Raw genomic sequence first — 18,460 nt, 5'->3', positions numbered from 1 at the left:
CCAGAGCACCCTCTCCTTGGAATAAACTCCGGATCCAAGTCCCAGAACCCACCTTAGGAGGCGTCTGCCGCCCCCGTCCCCTCCCCAGCCTTCTAGGCCCTGGCTGCAGTGGATGGGGACGCGGAGGCCCAAGTGCAGGAACTTCACCGGCCGTCCTCCCCGCTGGGGGCCCAGGCTGCGGGCGCGCCAGGCCGTCTCTGTCGCCATCCAGAGGAGCGGCTTGGGCGCGGCGTACCCTCTGCCAGTCCCGGGTCGGCGGCGGGAGCCCCCCGCGGCGGCGGGCGCGCGCCTGTCTCGCGGATGCCGGGGCGCGCGTAGCCGGGGCGCGCAGTGACGCCCAGAGCGGGGCCGGCGTCCCCCGGGCGGGCCGGCGCGGGGTCGGCGGGCGCGGGCGCGAGCGCGGGCGGCGCGGGCGCGGCGCGGGGCGCGGTGGGCCGGGGCCCGGGCGCGGCGGCGGCGGCGGCGGCGGAGGATGGCGCGCGCGGGGCCCGCACGTGGAGGCCGGCGCGGGGGCGCGGGCAGGGCCGGCTGCTGAGACGCGCTGCTGCCCCCCGCGCGGGCGCCGCGGCTTCAATGGCGCCATCGCCCAGGACCGGCAGCCGGCAAGATGCGACCGCCCTGCCCAGCATGTCCTCAACTTTCTGGGCGTTCATGATCCTGGCCAGTCTGCTCATCGCCTACTGCAGTGAGTACCGCGCGGCCCCGGCCCTAGCACGGCCCTCTGGGCCCCGGACCCCCTCCTCCGGCCCCGGCAGGCGCCCCGCGGGCCTCCGGGAGTCGGCGCGGAGTTACGAGCGCGGGGCGCACGGTCCCCCGAGTCCCGGCCGGTCCAACGCTGCGCTGGGCGGGCAAGAGGGTCCACCCGGGTTCCGGGCGCTCGGGCACTTCGGGGTCGGACCCCCCGGCCCGAGCCTCCCTTCCCTGACTCCCCGGCAGGGCCCGGGCTCCAGGCCCCGGGTGGCGCGGCCCGTCCCTGCCCGGCGGTCGGAGCCCAGCCAGCGGCTTCCCGGCCGAGATGCGCGCTCAGGAGGCAGCTGCAGGTCGTGGAGGGCGGGCGGCGCTGCCGGGGTGTCTGCGGAGCGCCCTCCCCGTGCCTCAGCCCGGGACAAGGGGGGACGCAGCGGCCGAGCCCGGAGAGGAGCTCTTCGGGCAGGAGCCCGGCTGGAGCTCAGAGGAGCGGCTGGAGCTTCCGCCTTCCGGGGAAACGGGCTCGTCAGGCGCCTTCTGGAAAGAGCAGCGAAGTGAGGGGTGGGATGCCCGGAGGGGGCTCGCCGCGGCCGCGGACGTTTCTCGGATCGTGTCTGGGGCCCGAGCTGGTGACCGGCGGGGCTGGCGCGGGCACGGGCTGGGGTGGTGCGGGCCGGTGGGCGCCCGGGTGTGAGCTGGGGGCCGGGGTGGGGGGTGACCGCCGCGGGCTCCCGGTTGCCTGGGGTGAAGGGTGGGGGGTGGCTTGTGCCCCTGCCGAGGCTCCAGGCTGGGGGAAGGAGGGGTGGTTGGAGTCCCGTGTGCAGACTCCAGCCTCGGCGCTGGGGAGGGTGCTCAGCATCCCGGGGCACGTTCGCGGCTGGTGGGGTAAGTGGGGGCTGCTCAGCGTCCCGGGCACAGGCTCTGGCCCCGGATGGCGCGGGCTGGTCGGCTTCAGCTCCGGGAGCTCAGGCTTCTCGTCTTCAGCAGGAGAAAAGGACGGGTGCTGGGGAGTACCTGTCATGGAGAATTGCCATGGGCGCGGGAGGTGATGGAAAAATATGGATTCTTTACAAAAAAAAAAAAAGACCAGCACCAAACCTCCCTCCACAGACACCACCTCCTCCAGAGCCCCGGGCCTCCAAGCTCCCAGTCGGATCCGATCCTTCCGCTGTCGCCAAAATGAGAGCACAGTGGCCAGGGAGACCCAGGCAGCCGCGGGATCGGCCTCCGGAGTCCTGGGACAGCCCAGCTCGCCAGGATCGCGAGGGAAACCCGGGGCCCGGAGCAGGAATTGTCCTACTTGCTTCAGCGCGGTTTGCATTTCCCTAGAATTGCTGTGGCACCGAGCGGGGAGGGGTCGCCAAGCCTGGGGGTCTCAACCGGAGCTGCCCAGGCAGGCGAGGCCACCCTGGGTGCGCCGGAGCCCCTGGGAACTCACTGGCTGGCCGGCTGCAGGGAGGACAGGGAGGAGGGTCTGGGGGTTTGAGCGACATTTGTGCCTGTCCCCGAGTTTTCCGCTGCCGTCACAGTGCCTGCAGGGGTATGTGGGGGATTCCCTAGAAGACCCCCAAGCAAGGCTTCCTAAGAGATGGAGAAAGGGTTAATGGCAGGTAAACTCTGCCCTGAAGAGGAGGCATTTGAATGCACTTCCTGGTGGCATCTCCGGAGAGGGAGGGGGGCTCATTCAGCAGTGTTTGGAGAGGGGCTCTAGTGCCCTGAGCCCACTAGAGGTTGCCCATCCCGGGCTGGCTGCTAGAACCCAGGACAACACCTCACCTCCAACCCCTAGCAGCTCAGCAGGTGTGGAAAAGAACAACTGCTAATTGTTGCTAAGTACTTGATACCAGGGCCCTGTGGCTTCAACACTGCACTTCCCCAGCCCGTGAGAAGCGAGGTCCACACGGTCTCAATACACGCAGCGTCAGCCCTCTGCCACCCCGCACTGCATCCTCAATCCTAAGGTGTCAGTCAGCACGTTGTTCATCCGGACGGCTCACACCTTCCTGAGACTGTCGTCTGCTCTGCCGAGTCGAGTCCTGGTGTCCCGGCGCAGACATCTGAGCCTGCTGCTTCGACACACTGAGGACGGGAGATCTGGTTTCCACACTCCTCCCTCCTCCTTAGGAGGCCTCCCCAGCGTTCTGGAAACAGCCCTTAGCCAGGACAAGGACAGTTGGTAAGAAGGTATTACCAGGATAGCAGAAATAATTAATAACAGAAGCTTGGGTGAAGGATGTTGTTATGGCTGTTTCCATCTCCGTGTAATGGAATAATTGACAGTAAGAGACACACCCCATTACACCAGAAATGTACTTGGAGAAATTAAAACATTTCACTAAAATACAAAATAGACATAATAAGAATTGATAGCTTGGAAATGCAGTCCTAGAGAAAAAGAAAAATTCCCCCCCCCCTTTTGTTTAGAACCGATAAAGCAAATTAAATGCAAATTAAACAGTTCCTACGATTTTCATTCTTTCTTCCAATATATCTGGGATGAAGAAGAATAGTTTGTATTCTTGTTTGTAAATTGTTTTTGTCATCAGTAAGGATTTTTATTACTCAAAATGTCTTTGTGTTATGAAGCAGATATATTTGTATCATATTAATTAGGGAAACTGATAAGTATCATACAGGGTTCAATTATCCTGCCTGTTAAATCTGTGTGTTTCTCTGCAGCACACAAGGTGCTGGCTTCCTGGCGCAGCTAAGAGGAAACTGGATTCTTTCTTGGCCTGGTTTTCTGTTGGGGGGATTCTACTGTTCTTGGCCCAGTGAGAGTCCAGCCTTCTTTCTTTCCCATGTGCTGGTATCCATATATAAGGAGATGGGCTCCACCATCTGGCTGGAGATAGACCTGCAGTCCACCAATTAGGCTAGTTGCTATAGTGACACAGCCTTGTGATTTTCTCCTCCTGGGGAAGAATTGCCAGGAGACTCAAACAGGGGAAGGGGCCCCGGATGGCTCACTTTAAAATGCATGCTCAGTGGTCTGAGACCATCACGGTGACAGCAGGCTTGGTTCCTTCCGCGGCCGGTGCTGCCCATGAGGGTTGGATGGTTGGTGATGAGTTGACTTGCGTGATGATGAGCTTTGACGGGGAAAGTTGAAGCTCTTCTCCTTTTGGTCTGAGGAAACCCCTCTGGGTGTAGCTTACGAAGAGCCGATATAGGTTGTTTTCCCCTTAGCGTATTTGGAGTAGAGAAGTCTGTCTGCCTAGATGTGCTTCTTGCCTAGATGTGGAATGGGACCTCTTGACCCAACTAGACCTGGTTGAGGGTGTTCTGTGCCTGCCACCAAAGATGTGATCTTTCCACCTGGCAAGGGAGAGAAGTGAATGATGACCTGAGGTCACTCCCTATGACACCTAAGCACTGACTCGGTCCTTGTGTGCAGTGTTGAAATCAAAGGTGAAGGACACTCTGCACTAGCCTAGATTCCACGTCCCCTATTCAGCACGAGCAGGTGGATGGTGGGGACCCAGACTGTATTTCAGCATACCAGGGAGAGTGAGGAGGACAGACAGATGCGCTACGTGCTGGACATGGAAATTTCCAAATAAATGCCGTCAACCCTGAGCTGTACCTTCCAGTTAAATCTCATGTCCTCAGCTACAACTATGAGAAGAAATTACAAACAACTTTGGAACCGTTTTGAATCCATTAGAATCCTAACTGAGCGGAGGTACTCTGGTGTTGCATTTCCTTTATTTAGGAGCGATTAGAATATGTCACTTTCCTGCTGTTCAAATTTTGTTCTGGATTCTCGAAGAGGTAAAATGGAAAGCACTGGAGGCTTAATGGAGTGGTGCCGTTCAGAAATTTATTTCTCATCTTTTTTGAAAAAATTCTCACTGCGTTTTTATTCGATGGATTTGGAGCACAAGAAGATGGGCTGTTTGTTTCTTTCAGCTCCATAAATATAAATTATCAGTCTCTGGGATTTCTTTTAGCCGACATCCAGGCCCTAGGCTCAGTGAGGAAGAGGCAGGTTTGCCCCTCACAGGATTTGCCCATGCAGGGACCCTTGGGGCAAGGGACTTCTGAGCGGCTCCAGACAGTATCCTGGAGAGCAGCATCGACTCCTGGGGATCCTGGCTGTGCCCCACTGTCCCCTCCCACCCTCCACCCCTGCTCTTTCACTGAGATAGGATCAGACGGGGGGTCTACACTCTTCCACTGTCCACACAGGTGTCACGCCCGCCTGTGCCCGTTCTGCTGGACCTCCCTGAGACCAGAGGACACTCGAACCCAAGAAGGGGGCTCCGCCTGATGGGTCTCTTCCACACCAGGCTCCCCAGCTAAATTCTGCCCCAGAGTTCTGAGCTCAGGATCTGCCACTCGACATGCTTGGAATGAAATATGTAGATCAACTTTTGTGGCATGAAGCATTTTCAGGTGACTTTTATGGGCGTAATTATGGGAAAATGTTATGATAATGTGGCACTAGAAAAGGGAAGAAAAGCAAAACATTAAAATCCCCATTTCTTTATATAGCCTCGCATCTGCGCTGATTTAGAAGGGCTCCTTTTTGCATTAAAATGTGGCGCTCTGGAGTTAATGACCTCTACAGACTGCCACCTGTCACCCGGAGCACTGTCAGCGATGGTCCAGCCCCAGCGTTCAGGGCAGAGATGGACAAGGAGGACCAGAATCTGATCAGGTGGCTGGAGTGAGCACCGGGGTGTGGAAAGCCCTATAGACTGATGACTGTTTGTTGGGGGAACTGTCATTGAGGCTGTCTCAGGCGCCTGTGCAGGTTCAGGTGCAGGGGGCCTGTAGTGTCTGGTGCGCCCTTTCTTAAATGCTGCCGCGCACATGGTCCCGGGGCTTCTCCATTGACAAGGGCCTCCTGATCTGCCCCCAGTGTCGATGGTTTCTGTGGAGGCCCTGGGTGGGCCTGGAGGCCCGGACAGCCCCACTGGAGCCCAGGAACAGCAGCTGCAGCCATCCCGCTCCTCCCTTCTGGACTTCTCCGCCCTGGAATGTGCTAAGACTCATGGTAGCAGCACAAGCTGCCTTGGTGCTGGGCTTTCCAGAAACGGGCCTGGCAGCTGGTAGCAGATCTGGGCGACTATTCTCATCTCTCCTTCACCCTAGCGAATGTGGTAGAGGGCTCCCTGAGGCTTTGTAGCGTTTACTTATTTATTAAAATGGCTGGCAGGAATCGGGTATGGAATTACTTTTATCTCCAACTAGGCGAGCAGGACTCCTCTGGAATCCCCTGGTCCTCCTGGCTCCAGGGAGGCTGAGTTCCAGCTTTGTATGCCAGCGGCATCCTGCAGGACAGTGGGTCTGGGCCCAGTGGGGTGGCAGCCCCACAGTGAGTCTCCCTGGAAGAGGCATCCCTGTCCCTTGGCATGTCACTTACCATGGGGTGAACCTCTGCTTTGGAGGGGCCTGGCTCTGCAGGTCTCCTTCCAGCACTGCTTGAAGAAGGTAGGAGTGGTGGAACTGGCTGCAGGCTTGCAGGTGAAGCTGGAGATGTAGCTTCCAGGGTATTCATTTAATTAGTCTTGGGCGAGCTCCAGCCATGCGCCAAGCCCCGGGGACAGAGATGGTCACTCTTCTGGAGCTGGCATTCCAGAGGGGAGAGGACAGTCAGTTGGCACAAAGCAAAGGCCGAAGATGATGGGGGAGCAGCCTGGGCTAGACCCCTGTGTTCTGGTGGCTTCTTCACGCTACCCTTCTGTGTCCCAACCCAGCTGCCACCTCAGAATGTCAGGGACCTCCCAGAGGTGGTGAGGGGCAGCCCAAGGTCTAGCTCTGGATCTGGTTTCCATCTGGGGAATCTCCTCCGTCCTTGTTCTCCCTTCCCTGGGCTCCCCGTGCCCCTGGCCCTGCACCCAGCCAGCTTGTCCATTCCTTGTCCCAAAGACATCTTGCCTGACCTCTCTCTGTCTGGGCCACTGTCACTTGAGACCTTACACCTGCTCTCCCTCCTGAATGTAGCAGCATCATCCTCAGTGGCTTCTCCGCCTCCAGGCCCCTGCCCTGCACCATAGCTTCCCTTGGAAGGACCCGGTTGCCTTCGACCCTCCTCCCCAGCTCTCACCCTGTCCCCTGGCTCACCACACTCAGGGCACCCATGTGGGAGTCTCTGTCCCTCTGTCCAGCCCTGGAGTCCAATCCTGAGAGCAGCCTCTAGCCTATAGAGCCTTCTAGAAGCTTCCCAGGAAGTTGGCATGTGCTCATTCCTCTCCCACATACTCCGGGTTGGACATAGGTGCTGTGGTGCTTCTACCGCCCGTGAAGGCCCGTCTTACTCCCTAAATGCTGTGGATGCAGGAAGGCGTGGTGAGTTAGGCCAGAAAGTGCCCACCTCATGTCTTAGAGGATCCCCTGCTCCCTGAGGCGTCCCCTGGGCCTGCGTCCCCATCCCTTCTCCAGTGCTGTGCATGTGTGTTTTGGTGGCTGCTGTCGGGGTCACTTTCTGCCTTGTCTTGGGCTCTGAGTTTGGGGCATGGCTGATGGCCTCGGGAGACTGAATGTGGGCTCTCTGGGCAGACGCTTCTTGGTCACAGCACCTGCTGGTCAGTGGGCTGTACGGTGAGGCAGCCTCAGGGAACCTCCCAGCCTTCAGTGTGCTGAAGCTCCGGAAGGTCACGGGGACGTGGAAACCTGTCTATACATAATGTCAACCCCGCAGGCAGAGGGGCCAGGGGAGTTGGGGATGCCTGGTGAGCTCTGGGGGACAGAGGAGGGCCCACTTGTGGTAGGTGGTGTCTTCTGACATCACCCACCCCACCCAGAACTGGGCACAGAGGGGTCTGGCTCCACCCCTGCTGGAACTGCCTGCTTGTTTGGGGCGCTGTGTGGTCCTGGTTTGCAGGTGCACCGCAGGGAGGGTCGTGAAGGTCCAGCCATCAGGGACCCTGGTTTCCTGGGGGTTAACAAGGCGTAGGCTGTGCCACCTGAAGGCACATGCAGGAATCTGTCTCGCCCACAGCATCTTCATGCTTGGTTCAGGATCTCTGAATGAATATAGGAAAGAAAATACAGAGAAAGCAAGACCGCTAACACAGTAACAGGCTGCTGTGCTTGCATTTCATCCTTCAGAAACAGGCTTGGTGCCCCCTCACCTCCCAGCCACCAGGGGAGGAGCGGCTGGACTGGAGGCCTCCTCCTTAGGGGGAGCGATGGGGCCGGTCCCGCACAGGGACTGCAGGCCCGCCTGACTCCGGGTCTGGGCTTCCTCCCGGTGCCAGCTCCACTTCCCACGGGCTTGGGGGTCCCCAGCAGTGGCCCATCCATGGAAATCAGCCCTGCCAGGTACCGAGGCCCCCTTCCGTCCCCGCCTGCAGTGTTCCAGGCCGCGCCGTTCTTCCATCTTCAGGGATGCTCTGCTGCCTCGCTGCTGGTTTCTGGGCCAGCCCCTTGCCCGTTTCTGCACTCGTAGACCATCTCTAGAAAAGATGGCATTTCTGCCTCAGCACAGCCAAGATGCTTGAAAGATGAGACGAGTCCAGTGGCTAGGGGTCATCAGTCTGGGCCTAGGCCTGGGGGCGGGGCTGAGGGTAGGGGCGGGGCTGGAGGCCTGGGGGCGGGGCTGAAGAGAGGGGTGGGGCCCACCTGGAGGCGGGGCTGTGGGTAGGAGGGGCTGCAAGCCTAGGGGTGGGGCTGCAAGCCTGGGGGCGGGGCTGAAGGGGCAGAGGCTGGAGGGCTGCTGTCCTCTGGCAAACTAAGTCTTCTGGATTCCAAAGATATCTTTGGTTCTAACAGTTTGATTAATAATAATAATAATAATATGTGGAATACCTTGGAAGAGCTCAGAATTGGTAGGTATACTTAGTAGGACTTTTCTCGTTGCCAGCATGGAAAACTCATATCTTCTTTTTAGCCTCTTTTTCTGGACTCCTACAGTGACAGCTCCCCAATCCTTGTTCTCCTTAAAGTTGCACTTGTTCCAATTTCCCCCTAGTTCAGGGTTTCTCAGGGCAGCACTAGGGTCATTTGGGGCTGGGCCATGCTCTGTGGCAGGGGTCTGCCTGTACATGGCGGGGCTTTGAGGGTGCCCCGGCCACCCCCATTCGATGCCACTCCCAGTTGTGACAACCAGAGGTGTCTCTGGACCTTGCTGCCTGTCCCCGGGGACAATCAGCCCACTGGGAACTCTGCTCTAGCGCGTCTGTACCTTGTCTGTGGCCCCAGCAAATGCACTTGCGCTGGTATTTCCTGGGGTGAACTCAATACCAGCAGGGTGGCCATCTTATAGTTTCTGGGTTTCTCCACTTCTGCAGCTGGGCGGGCCGGCGTGGGGGTCAGAGGAAGTTCAGCCCAAGTCCCCGTCCGGTGCGGGTCCTTTGCCTCCTGTGACTGTTTCTCTCTGCAGAGACAGCTCCTGCAGGCTCAGTACAGCCCCTCCCGGACCGGCGGAACTGCTGGAAAGGCTGTCTGCCGGGAGGGAGGTGTCTCTGCACGTTTCCACACACTTCTGTTTCCAGAGCTTGGAACCAGCGCAGGGTTCATGAGTTGCTTGCAATCTCTTTTCTGTCTTAATTTCTCCGCATTTCACATGTAACCGTGCTGCCGATGGTGATGAAGCCATTTAGAGGCAAACACTCCCGCACTGACGGCAGCGCCTATCAGCCCTTCCCTCATCTTCCTGCTTGTTTCATTACGCTCGCCTTTCCAGGAGGTGGCTGGGTCCCCAAGTGTGAATTTGGAGATTTCTGTGGTGTCTAGAGCCCGCATTTCCTAAATGGATTTCTCCCCCAGGAAGTTCTGCTCTGCTGGTGGGACCCTTGGTTGCCTAGAGTTTGCTTTATGTCCATCTCTGTGCCTCCCCCAGCCTAGCACCGACGTGCCCTTCTGTTCCAGCCAGCTCCCCTGACCCTGGTCCCTGGTTGCCTGTCCCTGGCTGAGCTCAGGCTCCATAGGGCCCTCCGCAGGGAGGTGGCGCCGGGGTCAGCCGGCCTGTGCTGGTAGAGCACTCAGCTCCACTCTGCACTGGATGCCGCCTCCTGACAAGCAGGCTATTCTTGTCCTGTGGGCAGCTTCCTGCCTGGGGCGACCTCCGCCACCCCCAACCTTTGTTGCTGAGTCAGGATTTTCTGTTTCCAAGGCCCTCTTCCTCCCCTCTTCTTGGGCAAGGTGGACCTTCCCTTCCGGGTCCCCGTGTCATGCACGTGGTGGGCAGAGGCCTGGAGTGTGCTTCTGTTATGTGGTGCAGATGTGCATTCCGGTGTGTTAGACAGCACTCCCAACACACACACACACCCATGAGTCTGCCTGCAGCTCCACATCTGGTCAGCTGGAACCGCACCTCCCTTTGTATCCTCAGACTCCTTGTGTCTTAAACCAAAGCCACCTTCTGTTCCGTTCAAACTCAGCAATTCCCGGAGACCCCCTGGCTTGGTAAGATGAGCGGAGGTTAAGCCTTTTCCTCTTTGGGCCTCCGTTTTCCAGCTGGAAATCGATGGTGCTTCTTGTCTTCCAGACCTTCCATTTTAGGATGACAGTACCGGAGGTGACGCAGCAGGGTTGCACAGTCCTGTGTCAGCGATCCCAGCGTGGGACTCCAAGGCCCCACAGTGCAGACGGCAGGCTCGCCTGGGCCTGACCCCACTCCCCGTCCCTGACCAACATCAGCTTAAAGCGATGCTTGTTTGCTTTTGGCTTCAGCTTCACGGGCCGAGGGACCGATGGGATTTTGCTTGTAGTTCACACAATGAAGTGGAAACATTGCTCGACAAACACCTCTAGTGTGTTTTCAAACAGGGGACGGGTCACCTGGGCCACTGTGGTGCAGAGTGAGCTTGCACAGACAGGTGACCAGGTGTCCCTGAGCACACAGTGCGTGCTGGCCTCCTTGGGGTGAGCAGCCCCGATGCTGCTGAGGAGGGAGGGGGTGTGGAAGGCGCCAGGCCCGCAGGCGGGCTGTGCTGTCCGCCTCTTCTCGGCTGAGCTGGAGAGTAAACCCTGTGAAACACGCATACTTAGCAGGCCTGACTCGCGCTTCCCGTGACAACGTGGCTAATTGGGAAGTGAGTCACCAGTATCTAGCTCGTAGTAGCACTGGGGGACTGGCTGACATCGCACTGTGTCCCAGAACCCAGCCTGCCACCACCGCCTCGGGCTCCTGGATGCACAGACAGGGCTGGGGGACTCAGGAGGTAGGGATGGGCCTGGCCCTGCTCAGGTAGGGACTGGTGCTTGGTACATGTGCTGTTTGCCATGGAAGGAGCTAATGGGAGGAGCTGGGGCATGCTTGGGGTCCTGTCAGGGGCACATCTTTGAAGGTCAGCCTCAAGGTCATCTCCCACTGACTGCCCAAGGCCCCTTCCATGGGCATGGCCACTATGTCACTGTCACCTCCAAACTGGCCAGCCAGGCCTTCCCAGGGCATCTGGCCCTGCCTCCCTTGTCACCCCCATCCTTCCTCCGCCACCAGACATTCTGAGCCACTGCCTTTCTTAGGCTGTTAGTGGCTTTGCCTCCACCCTGGTGAGCCCCTCCCTCCCCGCTGCCACAATACTGGCTCATGCTCCAAATCTGTGAGGAGCTGTGGCCTGAATGCGTGGATTTTTTTTTTTTTTTTTGAAATGGAGTCTCGCTCTGTCACCCAGGCTGGAGTGCAGTGGCTGGATCTCAACTCACTGCAAACTCTGCCTCCCGGGTTTACACCATTCTCCTGCCTCAGCCTCCCGAGTAGCTGGGACTACAGGCGCCTGCCACCTCGCCTGGCTAGTTTTTTGTATTTTTAGTAGAGATGGGGTTTCACTGTGTTAGCCAGGATGGTCTCGATCTCCTGACCTCGTGATCTGCCCGTCTCGGCCTCCCAAAGTGCTGAGATTACAGGCTTGAGCTAAATGCATGGACTGATTGGGGTGGGGCCTACTCTCCCAGGCACCGGGCACCTTGGGTCAGCCCCCGAGGCCTTCAGTGTGCCCAGGCCTGGCTCCCCAGCCTGCTCTGAGCAAACTCAAGGCCCATTTGCCATTTGGTTTTTGGTGCATTTTCCCACCCTTGCATCTGGGCAGAGACAGGCTCCAGCACCTGGGTGGTGTGCTGCAAAGGCTCGCAGCATGAACTTACGTGACTGCCTCTGCTTCCCTCCTGGATGCCTTCCTGGTCCTGGCTCATCTCTCCAGGGGAAGGGGCAGTCGGGGTTGCCTGGGGAGAGGTAGTCGGGGGTGCCCAGGTAGAAGTAGCTGGGGGTGCCCAGGGAGAGGTAGAGGAGGGATGCGGACGCAGGTGGGAAGGGCTTGGAAGGCTGAGTTCTGCTGACCTCTCAGGCCTCATGGGCCCCAGGGAATCTGTTGGAATGCAGTAATGGGAACTGGGATGGAGATACAGCCCAGGAGGGTACCAGCATCTCCTTTCCTGTCCGCTGGAGGCCCCAAGGGTGTGGCAGAGTGAGGGCTGAGCCAGGCCGGTGAGTGTGGCTGCCCTTCTCAGCCCCTCTGTGTGCCCTGGAGGGTGCACCTGTCCCCACTACACCCAGAGCTGCAGCCCAGCACCCAGGCTTACTGATGTCCCCAGAATGGTTTTCTGAAACAATAGGCAGAATGGAGGCGTTGCAGAGATGGGGTGTGTGGTCACTTCAGGGCACCCCATCCATTCCACCCCACGCTGCCTGCCTGGTCTTCTGGTTTTGAACTTAAAGCTGGAGGGGCCGGCGAACGCTTGTCTGTGTGGGTTCTTCCAATGTCATTTCTGCCAGCCTGTGGCCCACCTGCTGTCTCTACCAGGATGGTTTTCGCCTGATGTTTTAGAAAAATAGATACCAGTTTTACGACAATGAACATCTCAGAATTTACTTATTTCTTTTTAAAAGTCCATTGGATAACAAGAAGACTGAGGAGTCTCCCTGTCCTGGTTGACCTGCAAACAAATCCTCTTGGAGCTTTGTTGAGGCCAGTGGTCTGAGATGAACATACAATGGGATTGGACTGGGAGAGAACGTAGTTTGTTGTCATTTCGGTGTCTTGTGTGTATTTGGTTTTATTAAACGTTGAGGCACTTGTTCTAAAGCATGCCTGGGGCTCAATGCCTTGGTGTTGCATTTCTGGGGGACCTGAGCCTTCCGGGAATGCTTTTGTGTTAGGCTTTTGCAGCAGTTACAGTGCTAATGGCTCCAAAACTTCTAACGTTTTGGACTGCTGCTCGGACTCGGGAATGGCCTCTCTTTGGAATTTCTTTTTTCTTTTTTTTTGAGATGGAGTCTGGCTCTGTCTCCCAGCCTGGAGTGCAGTGGCGTGATCTCGGCTCACTGCAACCTCCGCCTCCCAGGTTCCAGTGATTCTCCTGCCTCAGCCTCCTGAGTAGGTGAGACTACAGGCGCCGCCACCATACCTGGCTAATTTTTGTATTTTTAGTAGAGACGGAGTTTTGCTGCGTTGGCCAGGCTGATTTCAAACTCTTGACCTCAGGTAATCTGCCTGCCTCGGCCTCCCAAAATGCTGGGATTACAGGCGTGAGCCACCGTGCCTGGCCAAGAGCGGCCTCTATTTCAAAAAGATACTTTTGCTGTGCTTTCAAACGGCTTCTCTTCTGTAGCACTCCATTCCCTGATAGCACATCCCAGAATGTAGCCGAATACCACCAGTAGGTCGTATAGGACTCATGTTCTTTCCCTGGTGCTAATTTACGCTTCTTGGCTCCTGCCCTGCAGAAATAGAAGGATGTGGGTCCCAGAGCCACGCGGGACCTTCCCGTGCTCTTCTGTGCAGTCATCCGTGAGTCTTGTTGGCTCATTTTCGGGGTTCTGTAGCTGTGTCGGGAGGCAGCGGGTGGCTTCTCTGTGCTGCCTGTTTGAGGAGGGCTGTCCCATCACCAGTGCTCTGCCACGTGTGCGAGCTGGAGAAGGCAAGGGCTTCTGGAGAGAAGAGTTCTAGCTGCCCCTGGGAGGACCTCGGGAGCACGGGTGGGGTGTGTGCATTTGCTGAACACGTGAGTTGTGAAAACTCTGTCTGATGCCAGGTGCCTGGGAAGCCACTGACTTGTGGGCCCCTGAGGGCAGATACATTTGTCCTGTTGTCCCTCTTGCTTTACCCCAAGCATATTGTGGACAGCCCTTGCCAGAGCAGATGTGGACTCATGAACTTGGAAAGGTTTCAGAACCCACAGCCTAGAGACGGGGGCTCCCCACCTGGAGGAAACAGCAAAACATGTCACCAAAAGTGCCAGGGACAGTGGAAGCCGGTAGCCAAGAGCTTCCCAGTCTGTCTCGGCACTTTCTCCTGTTTCCAGCCATGGGCTGCCATCCAGGTACAAACAGAATCTTCAAAAAGACTATGCTTTAGTCAAAATTAGTGTTTCATTGATGAAAATAGTTGTGCATTTGCTGAAGGTGGTCATTTTTTGATCTACTTTTGCTTCCATCATTTTGAGGTTCTCAGATGAAAAAGAAAGTGTTTTTGAACACGAGAGAAACTCTAAAAGCCCCAAGTGCCACTGTCCTCATGGTGATGTTAGATGATGCTCACACCCCCATCAGTGCCTCAGATGTCAGGTGGCTTTTGTCTGTCACACTCTGGGAAGGAGCCCATCCTTCCCACCATGCACCAGCACCACGGGACCCTGAGTGTGTGGGGTGCCGAGCGAGCTCAGGATTGTCACCCAGGACCACACACTCACTCTCAGGCGGGTTCCATAAGCCAGGCTGGAACCCTGCTCGTACCAGCACCACGGGACCCTGAGAGTGTGTGGGGTGCCGAGCGAGCTCAGGATTGTCACCCAGGACCACACACTCACTCTCAGGCGGGTTCCATAAGCCAAGCTGGAACCCTGCTCTCTGCATCATGCCTAACCCGGGTTCAACCCCGGAACCCAACACCCAGTTGCTCACTCTTCATTTTTGGTACCAGCGATGGAGCGGGCACTTCTGAGAGACAACAGAGTGAGATTTGGCTCCCCTGAGCTTTGGGGGGTGCGGATTGGACTAGAGGCCATCCAGGGGATACTCCCTCGGCCGGCAGAGTGGCCAGGCCACCTTATCTTATGGCTCAGAGATAACCCAGGGTGGAGTCCTGGGGTTTGTTCTCCAGCACTGTATCTCAGTGCATGTGTTTTCATGACATTGGGGTCATTCTGTTTAGCAAACATCCGTTCTTAATCCAGCCGTGGTCAGGGAGCCCTCCCCATGGAGGGGCCGCCCTGCAGCAGAAAGGCTTCTGGGAGCTGGGCAGAGGGGCCACTGGTCTTGGAGAGGGAGTCTTCTGCTCTGGGTGGCTCACACCGTCATCTGAAGGAGTCCAGTGACATTCTTGTTCTCCTGGGCAGTTGGGCTGGTGAGGGCGTGAGTCTGGGCACCTTGCTGATTGATGCTTCCCTCATGCTAGTCAGACTGGCTCAGCTTTATTGTTTGTGGGGAAGGACACAGAGCTTCACAGACACCTGGGGGTGTGCTGAGGCCTGGAGAGGGGGCTCCCTGTTTGGGGCTAACCTGACCCACTGCCGGCTCTGGCAGGACATGGAAGGCACAAGGTGGTGCTTGGCAGAAAGTGAGTTGAGGTTGTTCCGGGAGCTTATCAAAGCAAGTGGCTCTTCCCTGGGACGGCTCCCCGAATCCCAGACACCCCTGCAGGCGATCGTGTTAGGATCCTTGCCAGCCAGCAGCTGCCAGGGCAGGGCGGGGCAGAGGGGCTACATGGGGCAGCCTTGGGGGGCCTGCCACACACTCCACCCTGCCCTGAGCCTCCTCTGACCTCTGGGGTGTGGCTCTCCCGGCTCAGGGCCACTGTGGATGGGCACTGCTCCCTGCCTGCAGGCCATGCTGGAGCCCGGGACACTGTCTGGGTGAAATGGGTCAATGTCTCCAGGCATTCGGGCACCCGTCTCTCAGAAGGGTCCTGCTGAATGCCCTGCCTACCTGCCGCTTGCTGCGGGGCCTCCTGGGAGACACTTTGGGGACTTTCTCAGGTCAGAAGAGAAGCTTGCCTTAGTCCTATCTGCTCTTCACATGAAGCTCTCAAGACTCCATCTCCGGACAAGTCACAACTGCCATCATGGAGAGTTTACCCTGCATGGCCCCACACTGGCTTAGCTGTTGGCCTTTGGTATTGAACCGGTTGTGTCTGGAGTGCCCTGATGCTTAGGGATTTATCATTTAAGCAAAAGTCGATGGCCACTGCTGGGTGCAGGTAGGTGTCTGCACCTCAGAGGCAGGCTTCATGAGCCCCCTTTTACAGAAGAAGATACAGAGGGTCTCAGAGGACCACAGTGGCTCCCTCTTCCTTGAGTGTGCCAGGCCTGGGATTTGAACTTGTGGTCTCCTCTGATCTGAATCTTGCCATTAAAAGGCCTATGCCCCAGCGGGGCTGTGGAGCTGCATGGCCAGTGGGGCACTGCCACCAGCCTACTGCTTTGTCCACCTGTGGACCAGTGAGGAGCCTCCACCAGGAAGGCATCCTGGGTCACACCTGCGGTCGGCATCTCTGTCTGCAGTGAGTGTCGCCCGAAGCATGTCCTGTGTAGCTCTGTCCCCGTCGTGGTGGGCCAGCATCCCTGACACCACCTTTAGGCTTGAAGATTTCCTGGAGAAACTCACAGGACTCAGAAAAGCCGTTACGCTCATGGTGATGGCTCATTGCTATGAAAGGACACAGATGACCATCAGCAGAGGGAAAGGGCTCCTGTGGACAAGTCCATAAACCATCTGCAGCATAAACTGGTCAGGCTGGCACGGCGTGGTCCGAGGCCTCAGACCCACAGAGACACTCTAATGGGACAGGACATTCCAGGGGCTCAGAGCTCCGTCGCAGGAGCCAGCCCAGGGCCAGTCCTGTAGATAGCCCTTTCTATAGATAGCACAGGTTTGTGCACCCCAGGCCAGCTGAGGTCGCCCTTCCCTGCACACCCCACGGGTCTGTCTCTATCTCACTCCCTGTCTCCAGGGGGCAGCCTGTGGCCTGGGCTGCGGACCTCACCCGGCCCCTCCTCCTGCAGCCTGTGCTGCTCAGCCTTGGTCTCCGTGACCTTTCACGTCTTGCCTTGCTGCCGGACACAGACTTGCCCTCGCATGGAGGGAAGGTCTGTGGCTGCTCTTTCAGCATGATCTGTGCAGCCTCAGAGCAGAAAAGCTTTTCCCAGCCAGGAACGTGGGGTCCAGAACCCTTCCTGCAGCCTTGTGCTCCATGGGGGAACATGGGCACCTCCAGAATCCTCCCTGAAGGGCCCGGCTTGGGGGAGGAGCTTTGTGTGTGTTTCCTTTGGGGACCTAATGTTCTGCTAGAACAGTGTGACGGAAACACGAGTGTCCAGGCTGTACGGCTCTTCCCCGCAGTGGGCCGTCTATCTGAGACCACGGGGGTGACAGGCGGGACCTTTGGAGGATAGGAGCTGGCTTCGTGGGTCTCTGCCTCCGTCCCCTAGCTGTGGCCTCAAGCAGGGCCCCCTGCCAGCCTGTCCTCACCTGTGCAACCAGGATGGCCAAGGCCACCCTCCCAGGCACCGATGAGAATGAAGAGGGACCCCAGGGCCTGGGATGCCACTGCACTCAGGGCACACAGCAAATGGACCACAGCCTTTCCTTAGCAGTGATCTCCTCTGGCTGCGGCAGGTGGGGGTCCCAACCCACAAGGATGGTGCAGGAGGCCTCCTGCCATACAGACCTAGGGTGACACCAAATTCACCAACGTCCCTGGCACACAGGGAGGGCTGGGAGGGCTAGACACGTCAGCATGTTACACGCTGCTGGATTTCATTCCACAGGTGATTTTGGGACTGCAGAAGGCGTCCCCTCCGACCCACAGAGGAGGGGGGGACTGGGCACCAAGTGGCGTGGGGAGAACCCCGTGACTGCACCTTACAGAACAAGGAGACAGCCGCCCAGAGCCAGGTGTGCAGTAGGAGGAGGAGACGGTCGTCAAGGGCCAGGTGTGCTGTTGGAGGAGTGGCCGGCCAGTCAGGCTGGGGTCAAGCCACAGGGGTAGGACTTGTTGGGAGGGCGCGAGGTGAAGCCCTGGTCCCCTCAGAGAGGCTCCTGTGAACCCCCACCCCAGAGCCCTGTGGCCTGAGAAGTCCTTGGAAAATCTCCAAACATGGCGGTGTCTTGATTTCTCTGAAGGAGCAGCCCTGAGGAAGCTTCTGGAATGTGCTCACTGGTTTGCCAGCCCCTTTTGCCCAGCACGCCTCCCCGGAGTTGCTTCTGTGGCATCCAGCATTGTCTTTGGCCCCAGAAAGGGCCCATTTCCCCATGCAGCCTCATTCAGAGCCAGGATGTACGCTTGGCCTGCAGAAGAGAGGGCGGACTTTGTCCTAAGGTAGAAGAGGAAGAGGGGGCTGGAAAAAGTCCAGGTGGTCGACTGGGACTGCCCCTCAGGGTCAGTGTGAGGGTGGCCGTGTGAGAGGAGCCCCTGCCTGGGAGCCTTTGGGATGGACAGCACCCCCTCCCCAAGGCCAGCGCTAGGTGTTTGAGGAGCTCCGTGGGCCAGGCAGCTGGCAGCTGGGGGTTCCCTTTTGGGCATTCCCAGCACGAGGCCCGTCTGCAGCGCTGGCCTGGCCCACACCAACTGCTGGGCCTCAGTGTCCTCATCTGTGCAGTGGGGAGAACCATCGCCCGGCCTCTAGAGCTGCCCGTGTGCAGGGAGGGGTTGTTGGGTGTTGGTGCGACCCTGAGGCAGTGCCAGTGTGTGGACAGCGCTGACACGTGGGCCACTGTTTCTCTCTCAGGGAAATGACTGGCTGTGTGGTGGCCACGCTATTGAGCTCCACATCACATGTGTGGTGATCAAATCAGAGTACTCAGCACACCGATCGCCTCAACATTAATCATTTCTCTGTGTTGGGAACACTCAAAATCCTCTCTCCCAGGTTGCTTAACATCTGC

The 18,460-nt window shown here is 58.0% G+C and overlaps 1 protein-coding gene across 4 annotated transcripts in view; it reads left to right on the top strand.

The window, feature by feature from the left end:
• Positions 1-443: 443 nt before the first annotated feature.
• TAFA5 (TAFA chemokine like family member 5) overlaps positions 444-18,460 on the top strand; it is a 264,344-nt gene continuing 246,327 nt past the window's right edge. For all 4 annotated transcript variants that reach the window (XR_004442443.1, XM_033233538.1, XM_033233542.1 and 1 more), the window contains exon 1: positions 444-685. Coding sequence is in view for 3 of the 4 variants with exons in the window: in XM_033233538.1 (XP_033089429.1) it covers positions 574-685 (112 nt within the window). In the remaining variant the exon portion in view is untranslated. The remainder of the gene's footprint in view (positions 686-18,460) is intronic.

This window comes from Trachypithecus francoisi, unplaced genomic scaffold, assembly GCF_009764315.1.
Source record: "Trachypithecus francoisi isolate TF-2019V2 unplaced genomic scaffold, Tfra_2.0 Lachesis_group14, whole genome shotgun sequence".
NCBI lineage: Eukaryota > Metazoa > Chordata > Mammalia > Primates > Cercopithecidae > Trachypithecus > Trachypithecus francoisi.
The sequence above is the reverse complement of the archived record's forward strand: the minus strand, read 5'-3'. Positions and strand labels throughout refer to the sequence as shown.